The sequence below is a fragment of the Tupaia chinensis genome, unplaced genomic scaffold (genome assembly GCF_000334495.1).
Source record: "Tupaia chinensis unplaced genomic scaffold, TupChi_1.0 Scaffold000602_1, whole genome shotgun sequence".
NCBI classification, from domain to species: domain Eukaryota; kingdom Metazoa; phylum Chordata; class Mammalia; order Scandentia; family Tupaiidae; genus Tupaia; species Tupaia belangeri.
The window spans coordinates 806332-816775 of NW_006160120.1; the positions used below are offsets into that span (position 1 = coordinate 806332).

The 10444-nt window shown below is 51.1% G+C and overlaps 2 protein-coding genes across 6 annotated transcripts in view; both read right to left on the bottom strand.

Moving 5' to 3' along the window:
- OCSTAMP (osteoclast stimulatory transmembrane protein) overlaps positions 1–3909 on the bottom strand; it is an 11385-nt gene extending 7476 nt beyond the window's left edge. Inside the window, exons 1-2 of one of the 2 annotated variants that reach the window (XR_003551058.1) lie at positions 2594–2666; positions 2016–2213 (exon numbers count right to left, since the gene is read on the bottom strand). Coding sequence is in view for 1 of the 2 variants with exons in the window: in XM_027775738.1 (XP_027631539.1) it covers positions 3700–3704 (5 nt within the window). In the remaining variant the exon portion in view is untranslated. Of the gene's footprint in view, positions 1–2015; positions 2214–2593; positions 2667–3699 lie in introns of those variants that run through there. The other variant, XM_027775738.1, reaches the window with a different exon arrangement.
- Positions 3910–7729: 3820 nt separating this feature from the next.
- Positions 7730–10444, bottom strand: part of SLC13A3 (solute carrier family 13 member 3) — a 102877-nt gene continuing 100162 nt past the window's right edge. For all 4 annotated transcript variants that reach the window (XM_027775740.1, XM_027775739.1, XM_027775741.1 and 1 more), the window contains one exon: positions 7730–9096. In XM_027775740.1, the coding sequence (XP_027631541.1) occupies positions 8920–9096 (177 nt within the window). In that variant the 3' untranslated portion in view covers positions 7730–8919. The remainder of the gene's footprint in view (positions 9097–10444) is intronic.

The window sequence follows — 10444 nt, forward strand, 5'->3', positions numbered from 1 at the left end:
GGGAAAGAGGGAAAGATCCAGCTAGATTCCATCTTGGCTGCTCCCTGTGTTCCCAGACATTCCCCTCTTTACTTGGGCTCATCTCTATAATTTAGGAGTAAGGAGAGTGGACCAGATGGCCCTTGAGGAACTTTTCTACTCTATCATCCTTGTATTTATTCATCTGATAAACATTTATTAAGCAGAGAAATGGAGCACTTACTGGCAGGGAGAGTGGGACCCCAAGAGTTCATGTAAGGTGGGAGAAATGATAGCATGTTCACAGAGGGCAGGTCCAGTCAGGATGGGAGACACTGATGAAGGACACTCTGGGCTGATAGCCCTCGGTGATGCAGGAGTGAGAATGAGAGCATGCACAGTAGGGCTGCTCTCGGGAAGGAGCAGGGGCCATTCATCCTTCACATCAGGTGAGAAAGCAGAAGATGCGGGCACCGATGGTGGTAAATGGACAGGCACTCGTGAAATGTGTGCACTTGTGAAAAGTATCAACTGATATGCACAGGGCAGAGCAATAAAGGCATGACCTCTGGACTGACTGGGTTCAGATCCCCACTCCACCACTCACCAGCTGTGTAACACTGCTCGTTTCTTAACCTCTCTGTGCCTCAGTTTTCTTATCTATAAAATGCTATAATAAAAATATGCTCCTCAGAGGGTCATTTTCTATCTTGCCCATCATGAGCACCATGTTAGCTATCTCTATCACTGGGGTGTCCACTCCACCAGGACAGGGACTTTGTCTCTTTTGGTTCCTGATATTACCCAAGGGCCTGGGATAGTGCCTGGCATGTGGTGGATGCTCCATAAATATTCACTAAAAGGGGCATGATTGCTTCTGTTTGCTCGGGCTAGCAGCAGGCAAGGTCGCGGTGACCATAGAATGCAGGAGGAGGTGAGCAAGGAGAAGGTATAGGATAGTTGACCAGGTGAGAGACAGATGGGCTGGGAAAATAGCACAGTTCCTGGGCAACACTGAGGGTCTCTCAAGCTTAGAGATCGTGGATCATTTCAAGTGATACCAGGAAGCATGGTTTTACGCTCATACGGTTATACTGGGCAGAGAGGAGGGTAGGTGGAGTAGCCATGCTGGTTACAGGCAAAGCCCTGACTGCCTTCACCATCCTCAGCTTGGGGGGAGAGTGCACAAGCTGTTCTAGCCAATCCAGGTGCCACTGAGCACAGTGACTGGTGCAGGGATGGACACCTGACCCCACCTGACCCCTTGGGACTTTGCTGCACCGATTGAGAAAGAACCACTCTGTTATTTGGAGAGCTAAGCTTTTGTAATAAATAAATAAACTTAAAAAGTTAAATCGGGTGACAAGTCCTGTGCTGGGTATTGTATTTAAAAAAATTTTTTTTAAATCTTAATTTTAGGAACCAGCAGTTGGCGTAATGGCTATGTCACTGGACTCCCATGTAGTTGACTGCAGTTCAAGTCTCGGACCCAGTGGCTTAAACTCACTCCAGGCGCGTGTGCATGCATGCCCAAGATCCCGAGAGGAGAGTGGAGGAGAAGGGATTGCTGTGTGGCCATCCCCCCCTGGAGGGGTGATTTCTCGCTTTCTGTCTTTCTGTCCCGCTCTGTCTTTCTAGCGAGTGTAAGTGCCCTATAGGAAAAAACTCTCAAAAATTATTTAATTTTATTTATTATTATTATTCAATTTGACCAAAGAGAGACACAGAGAGAGAGCAGAGAGGGAGAGCGAGAAAGCAAGCTGCCAGGTCCAGGACTCGAACCATGGTCAGCCATCTGGAAGTCCAGCACTTTAACCACCACACCACCTGCTATCCCTGCTGGGTATTGTGAATGACCAAAAACTAGCTGCTTTTCATGGCAGCTGTCTCCAACCTCTAGGGCACCAAGGACTGGTTTCATGGAAGACAATTTTTCCACGGATGGGAGCGGGGATGGGGGGGCTGGGATAATTCCAAGTGCACTGCCTTCACTATGTACTTTCTTTCTATTATTATCAGTACCTTGTAATGTACAATGAAATAATTATACAGCTCACCATAGTGCAGTATTTGCAGCCGCTCTCCAGTGCTAGTATCACCGCCTCAGCTCCACCCCAGATCTTCAGGCATTAAATTCTCAGGAGTGCAGCCTAGATCCCTCACTTTGTGCAGTTCTCAGCAGAGTTAGTGCCCCAATGAGAACCTGATCTGACAGGAGACAGAGCTCAGGCAGTGACATGAACGATGTGGAGTGGCTGTAAATACAGATGAAGCTTCACTCAATGGCCTGCCTGCTGCTCACCTCCCGCTGTGTAGCCTCCCCACCAGGCCAGGCCACAGACTGGTACCGGTCCACGGCCCAGTGGTTGGGACCCCTGGCATATGGAGTGCTGCTCTGAGCCAAGCATGGGCCAAGCCCTGAGCATGCACTTTCTCATTCAATTGTGGTGACAATCAGTAGATATGCGATAACTCCCATTTCACCGATGTGAAAACCGAGGTTCAGACTGGTGATGAGTAACCCATGGTCACACAGCCAGAGATTGTCAGAGCGGAAGATCTGAGCTCCCACCCCTCACACCTGCCCCGGGTCTTTTTGCCTGTGCCCCTCAGTGTCCCAAGTCCCCAGACCTACCCAGTCCTGAGGAGGTGCTCAGTGACTCCCCAGAGGCCCCTCATACTCGTGATAGCAGTGGGCTCAGCAGGCGTATAGCAGTGGTTTCAGCAGGCGGGCTCTGGCAGCTGCGGCAGGTGGAGAGGAAGTGGGGGAACTCTCTGGGACTTAGGGAACCCTGCGGCTTCTGCTTTTCTACCCTTTGGCCAAGCCCTCCTGGATGCCTCATCCCCGCCCTGCGGTGCCCCCCGCCCCCGCCCCAGAGGGCTGGGCAAGCTGCCCATCCCCTCCCCAGAGGAGGAGTGGTAGGAGCTGTGGGAGGAGAGGGTGAGGGCCTTTTTCCAAGCAGCGTCTCCAGTCCTGGTAGCAGGAAAGTAGAATTAGCCCCATTTTACAGAGAAAGAAACTGAGGCTCCAAGAAACCGTGCACCCATTAGAAGCCCAGGGCAGGACTTGTCTCTGCTTCTTTCCTCTCCCCTTACAACTCAAGTGCCCCAAGGGGAGACTGGCCCTGACTTGTGTGTGGGGGGGGTGGGAACCCAGCGGGGGGGATGAGACGTTTCCACAAGCAGGCAGTGGCTCTGGTTCTCATTGCCAGCTCCCTTCCTGTCTTTAACCTGACCAAGGATTTGGCTTCAAATCATGGCTCTGTCCCTTCAGAGCTGTGTGACCTTGGGCAGGTGACCTCTCTCTATCTCAGGTTCCTCCCCTTAGAAAGAGGTTAACAGCCAGCTGTGGCAGCCCCGCAGTAACACAATGCTCCATAACGCTGAGGCCACCTGGGAAGATCTGGGTTCACATCCTGAGGTCGCCCTGTGCACGCGAGGGCGGGGGGATAGGGAGTGCGCACACCAGCGTGCCTGTGATTCGGGCTGGCTGAGGCTGGAAAGAGAAAGTGAGAAACCCTCCCCCAGGGGATGACCATGTTGCAGTCCCTTCTCCAATTCTCCTCGGGATCTGGGGCATGCACGCACATGTGCTTCACTTCACTCTGGACTGCAAAGTGAAGACCCTGTTGGGAGTACCTCCCCCCCATTCTCTGTCTGTCTCTCCTGGAAGAAATAAACGAAAATAAATTTTGAAAGAAGACTAACAATAACAGCACTTAGCATTTACTGAGCACTTACTGCATAGCAGGTATACATCTGAACAGCTTGTCTTCCTCCGCCCAAACCCTTCCTTCCAATGGGGCCTTGGTGCAGTCATCGCCCTGAGGGCCACTTCCAGGCTGTTCTGGAACCAGTTCTTCCTGGAAGGTAGATACTTCTCCTCCAACATCTCCATGCCTTGTCCCTGCCAGCAGGACTCCCCACCCCAGGAGGCCTCCATGGATGGACTCCTCGGGGACACAGGTAGGCGGCATTGGAGCTGTCATTTTCCCTTATAAGGACATGGTGCTTGGGCCAGTAGTCCAGCCTCTCTTGCGGTCGAGATAGGGGAAGTGCCATTCTCATTGTCACACAGCTATGGAACGAGGCACCTGTGGCCGGAACCCTCGGGGGACCTAACTCTCTTCCTAGATTGTGAGTCCCTTTAGGAAGCCAGGCCATCTGGCATGTCTGGGAAGGACATCACACACAAAGCGGACCAGAGCTGCACTTCAGTGCGCCCAGGGGTGGGGGCTGTCCGGCCAGAGCAGCAAGCAGAGCAGCTGAATACAATCAGTGGCGAGCTGCAAAGTGCAGAGGTCTTTAGAAAGGGAAATTGTTACTCAGCTCCAGCTGAGGGTCAGAGTTTCTGGAGATGAGACCAACCTTAACAGATTTTCCCATTTTCCCAAAGATGCCAATCATTCCCTTTTTCACATTAAAAAACAAAAACAAAAACAAACTCTATGTTTTTAAAGTCAGCGTTTTTAAAAAAGTACAAGTCTGGGGCCCAGCAAGTGGTATGGAGTTTAAGACGCTGGAACCCACATGGCTGACTATGTGATCCAAGTCCCAGACCCAGTGGCTTGAAAATCACACCAGGCACATGTGTGTGCATGCCCCAGATCCTGAGGAGAATGCAGAAAGGACTGCAACCTGGTCATTCCCCTGGGGGATGATTTCTCACTGCCCCTCTCTGGAGAGCAAATGCACCCTAAAGAATTAATGAATAAATAAATAAATAAATAAATACACGCAAGACTACCATACGGAGGGATCTTAACAGGTCTGCAGGCCAAAGCTGACAGGAGGCCCCCAGTCTGCAAGTGTCCTCGGCTAGGGCTGCTGTCTCACTGTTCTCCTGACCTCCAGGGCTCCTGGGCTGAAGGCGCTGACCTGTATTCAAATGTCAGCTTTGCCATTGGCTGTGCTGTGTGACCTTGGGCATGATACTGCCTGTCTCTGAGCTCGAGCATTCTCTGCTGTGACGAGGGACTGCAGTATCTACTTCTTAAGGTTTGAGGAGTCAATGAGGAAATGGGTGTAGAGTGTTCGGTAAGCACTGCTCGTGCCCTGCTCCCTCTTACCTGCCTGCTGGCTCTGTGTGAGTGAGCCCTTGGCTCCTCAGCCTCTGTAGGTCCACCAAGCACCCTGGCCTGGGTGTCGTCCCATAGGGAACTTCAGGGCATCGTGGTGGTCAGAGGGGAACCGTTCTAGACAACCCCCCACCGTGTTGTACCACTTTCCGCACTGGCACCGGGAGCTGCGTGGTTCATGCCATTTCCAGAAGGCCTGGTGGAGCTGTAAGATTTGGGAGCATGGGGGCCTAGGGGAGGAAAGGGTCTCAGGAGGGAAGGGGCAGAAGCTATTTTGGGCTGTTCTCAGCATATATAGGCAGAAACCTCTCCCCATACTTGGCCACCCTGACCTCAAGGCCCACAACATCCGGAGGGGCCTTCTGATTCATCTGAAATTGCATCGGCGTTGTTGAGGGGAATTTCTGGGTGGAGGATTCAGAGCCATAAGACAGGAGAGGAAGAGGAAGTGGTGAGTGTCCGGATCTGCCTAGGGAGTTGGAGTGGGATCAGAATCGGAAGTCCACGGAATGTTGGAATCATTGACTCTTTCCACTGTGGGCGTAGAATGAAACCACTGTCCGGGTAACTCGAGAATGCAGAACAGCCCTTACGATCTCAGCATATAGACAGCTCTGGGCAAGGGAAGGGCGGCAAACCCCCAGTAGAAGCTACATGTGTCTTTTCAGCTCTCCTGGCAGTCGCATAACAAATGGAAAGTAATTTTAGTAAAATATTTTGTTCAATCTAATATATCTAATTGCCAGAGGGTGCTTGTGCTTTCCAGAGATACAGAGAGGGAGCGAGGGAGACAGCGCCCCCAGTGGAGCTTGGCTGTGCTCCAATCCCTTTTCCCCCCATTGTTTCTATCCTGTCAGGGTTTTGGACACTCACACACATGTGCCCAGGATGTTTTTCAAGCTCCCTTGCTGGGTCAGCCATGTGAGATCCAGATCCCTTAATTACTAGGCTACAGGGCTGGCTCTCCATTCATTTTCGCATACTATGTTTTAAAACCCAGTGTCACCTGCAGGACATGAGGTCTCTGCTTTCTCACATCCCATCATCACTTATTGTCTGCTTGGCTGCTTTTGTTGTGCTGACTGGCATGTTGTTGAATTTCATTTCATTTATTTTTAATATTTATTTCTTTATCAATCTGTTAATTTTTTAGAATTATTTTTAAAATGTTATTTATTATTATTATTATTACCTTCAAATTTGCTATAGGGCATGTGCACTCACCGGAGAGAGAGAAAGAAAGTGAGAAAGCAAGCTGCCAGATCCAGGACTCGAACTATGGTTGGCCATGTGAGAGTCCAGTGCCTTAAGTACCATACCACCTGCTCCCCTCTATTAATATTTTCATAGAGGAGACAGAGAGAGGTACTTTTGACAGGGTCTTTCCATGTCGTGATCTTCCTGTCCCAACCTCTCAGTTAGCCAGGACCACTGGTACATGCCACGGCCACGGGCCTGTTTGGGTTGGGCTGGGAACCAAGCCCAGGCCTCTCACGTGGTCTCAGCCACCATGCGGTGGTGCTCTCCTACTTACGCCTTGAAGCACAAAACTTTTACTTGAATTTTCATTTTTTTAATTGTAAACAAGCAGGTCAGGCAGGCGTCTCCTTATAACCCTGTTGGCTATTTGGATAACCGTTTCCAGAAATGCAGTTCCTACCTTGTGCTCATTTTCTCTTGGGGTTATAGCTGACGGGCCTGCTGTGTCGCTGCTCCATGTGGGTGGGGACAATGAACCAGCACGAAACAGTTTCCAAGTAGATGCGTGTGGAATGAAGAAATGGAAGAATGAACGAACAAATAAACGGATCGTACAGACCTTGGGTCAGAGGGTGAGCTCTCTTTCTCATAAATCCTGGTGTAGATTAGTGAATAGTGAATGTTTTCTGAACATTTGCCCTGTGACAGAAGGTACCAGAATAATAGCAATGAATAAGTACAGTCTGTATTTTCATAAGTTTATGTTCTAGAGGGAAAAAACAATCACAAACAAGAAAATGAATTATGCAGGGTCCTGGGTACTAAGAAGAAGGAAAATTTAGCTGACTTAAGGAACTGAAGAGTGCTGAGGATAACATTTTAGACAGAATGGGCAAAGTAGCCTCTCTCGGGAGGTGACTCTGAGCAGGGTCCTGAATAAAGTGACGGAAGGAACCTGGAATATTGGAAATAGAGTGCTCTGGGCAGAGGGCCAGCATATGCAAAGGTCCTGAGGCAGGAATATGGAGAAGGAGGGAGAGCAATGGGCTGTGACGTCAGAGGGCAGTTCTATGGAATCCCAGTCCAAGAATTTGTAACTTGGATGTTCTCGATATCCAGAAAGGCAAATAACCTCCAGGTTGAGCATTGATTAACAGTCTTTATTTGACAGCATTTTTTGATCAGAAGTATTTAAAATCATGATGCATCTGGTCACGGGTCCCATGGGTTTTCTGTACATGAACCTCTCTCCATCTGTGTACCTTCCTTGTCCCAAGGGCTGTAACTGTGATGAAATCCTAATGTGCTCACTTGGAAAGCAGGTGGAGCCCGCCTCCCCCCTGGTCTCCCCCTGCTCTCAGGGAAAGGCCCACCACTGGCTGGTGCCATGTGGAGAGTGAGTTCAGTCCTCGGTGCTGCCTTCCTGGCCTGGCCTGCTCCTGGCAGAACCTCAGCCCCTGGAGAACAAGACAGGGAAGTGTGAGGGTTCAGGGCGCCCGGGCCGGGGCCTTTCCTGATGCTGGGCCAGCGCTGGGCCGCTCCACTCAGCGGGCACTTTCTGAGCACCGGCTGGGCAGGACATCCGGGGGAGGCCCAGATGCTTTGCTTGAATTAGAGAGGGATCAAATCCTCCAGGACATTGCGGATGTCTTGGTTTTCCTTCTACTTGAGGGGATAATATTTGCCTGCCTGAGACATTTCCCCCTGGCCTTTCACCAGGCCACTGTCCTTTGACTTTTTTCTCACTCCTGAAAAAATGTGACTTTTGCTAATTTCTGCTTACCTCTTGGGGTAGGGGTGGGGAGGTAAAGACCAGTTGCTGGCACAAGAAAAGGCCACCTACCCAGTAGCCACAGAAGCCCTGAAGGCCACGTGCAGGAGGGTCGTGGCGCCATGGGTCACCTATGAGAGGGCAAAGCCCAGGCTTGGCCTGACCCCAGAATTAGGGCCAAACCAGATCAGATAAACAGAACTATCGTCAACCTTGTGGGCAGAGCTGCCAGCTGAGGTTTCCAGACTCCCCTGGTGTGCTCAGGAGCTCGGGGGCAGCAGGGAGGCTTCGCACAGCCTCCACGGCCTCAGGAAGTCACCTGTTCCTCCCTGTCTCCCGGGTTGGAACGAATCTCTGGTTCCTTGGTATCAGCAGTGGCAACAGTCAAACCACTGGCCCAGAGCGGGCATCGGCCAGGCAGAACACACGCCGGTTGTGGACAGCCAGCACAGCTGGCCTGAGACATAGAGCCCCCAAGGCCTCGCCCAGGAAAGTAACCCTTAAAAACAAGATGGTCTCCAGAGTGTTACCTCAACTAGTCACTGGGGGATGCGTTAGCCTTGCCCGGAGGAAGGGACGGCCCCTCCCAACTGTGCAAGACAAACACCTTCCAAGTTTGCTTCTCATCGCTGGAACTGGGCTCTCTGCACCCTAAGTGCGTTACAGGTCCCAGACCAAGGAGCTCGTTTCTCAGGAAGCAGAGCTGGGAGACATCTGGATCTCAAACTGCACAAGAGGGAAAGAAAGTGTCCTAGAAAATGAGCCTGTGGACCGAGTGGACCACTGGAGGTCACTCTTGCTTGCTGCATATTGGATTACAGAAAAAGAATTGCTTGATTGTCCTGTTGGGTCCTAGCAGCAGGTGATGGCCCTCTGGGAGGGCCTGAACTAAAGAGAGTCCCCCAGGTGGACTCAGAAGGTCCGAAATGTATCATTGACCAAGGTGGGTGGCAGTGCAGTGACATTGGCTGCGTGGACGTCAGCCCAGTCCGGGAAGGTACCCAGCTGAAAGATGGTCTGTGCCCAGGTGTTCATGGCCAAGCTAAGCAGCAGGACGCCCATCAGGTTCATCAGGAGGCCGGTGCGCACCTGGAAAGGAGCCCAGACCAAGGGGAGAGTCAGCACCAGGCCCGTCGCACAGACGGGAACCCCGGCTCAGTCAGGAGGGAGGTTGGCCACCCAAGACCTCATAGCTGGGAAGTAATAGAGCCAGAACATGACCCTAGGTCCCTCAGTGCCCAAGACCTTCAACCTTTGTGCTCTCTAGGTTGTCACTCAAAGGGCTGCAGATGTCAGGGGTATGTCACTTCACCCTGGGGGCCCCTTCCAGAGGTTATTATTATGCATCCCTTTCGCAGAGGAGAAAAGTGAGGCACAGGGACGTTGGCTTGCCCAGGGTCATGCAACTTGCAAATCATGTTTGATCATCAGATAGCCTCCCACTATGCACATGCATATGCACATATGTGCACACACATGCATGTAGGTACATGCATATACACATATGTACATACACATGCTTGAGGCTATACATGACTATTGGGAAAATTTTTTCTTCTAGAAAGTTCTACCTAACTAGCTGGAAAGTTTGCCCATTCACTCCCTCCCTGGCTAGCCTCCTGTGTGTTCATCTGCCTTGGGCTGAAAACCCCACCTGTGAGCTGGATTTTGCTTGTTCCATCTCGCCATCCCCAGCCTTGAGTCACGTGGAGAGACAGTTACTCTCTCTTTAGTCTCTCCGGTGTCTATTCTCACAGAGAGTCTCCCTCAGGTGCCAGAATGCCCGAGAATCAAGAAGAGACTCAGGGAACCAGCAGTTAGTGTAATGGCTATGTCGCTGGACTCCCACGTAGTTGACCGTGGTTCGTGTCCCGGACACGGTGGCTTAAAACTCATGCCGGGTGCGTGTGCGTGCGTGCCCAAGATCCCGAGAGGAGAACGGAGGAGAAGGGATTGCGGCGTGACCATACCCCCTGGGGGCTGATTTCTCACTTTCTGTCTCTAATGTCTCTCTCTGTCTGTCTGGCAAGCACACACGCCCTATGGCGAAAATCTCTCCAAAAAAAAAAAAAAGAAGAGACTCAGAACCTTGAGGCCACTGTTACCAGGGAAGGCCTAATTACTTGTTTTTATTTCTTTGCATTCACTTTTAAACTTACCTTCTATGGCACGTAAGTAATGGTTTTCATTTTCATGTTCACTGAAAGCCTCTCTTTCCAAGCACTCGTATTTAAGTTCGATTTGGAGAATGTTATGTAAATATTACCACTGGTGGCTCCGAGGTTGGCAACACTATGTCATGCTGTCCTGCCTCTGGCCTGGGGTCTGACAGCCCCTGACACTTTCAGAGGATTAGAAGGGATTGACCAAAGTGCAGGGGACCTGGGGAAGGGGCAGGTCTCCCTTTTCCAGGACCTGGGAGCCTGGCTGAACATTC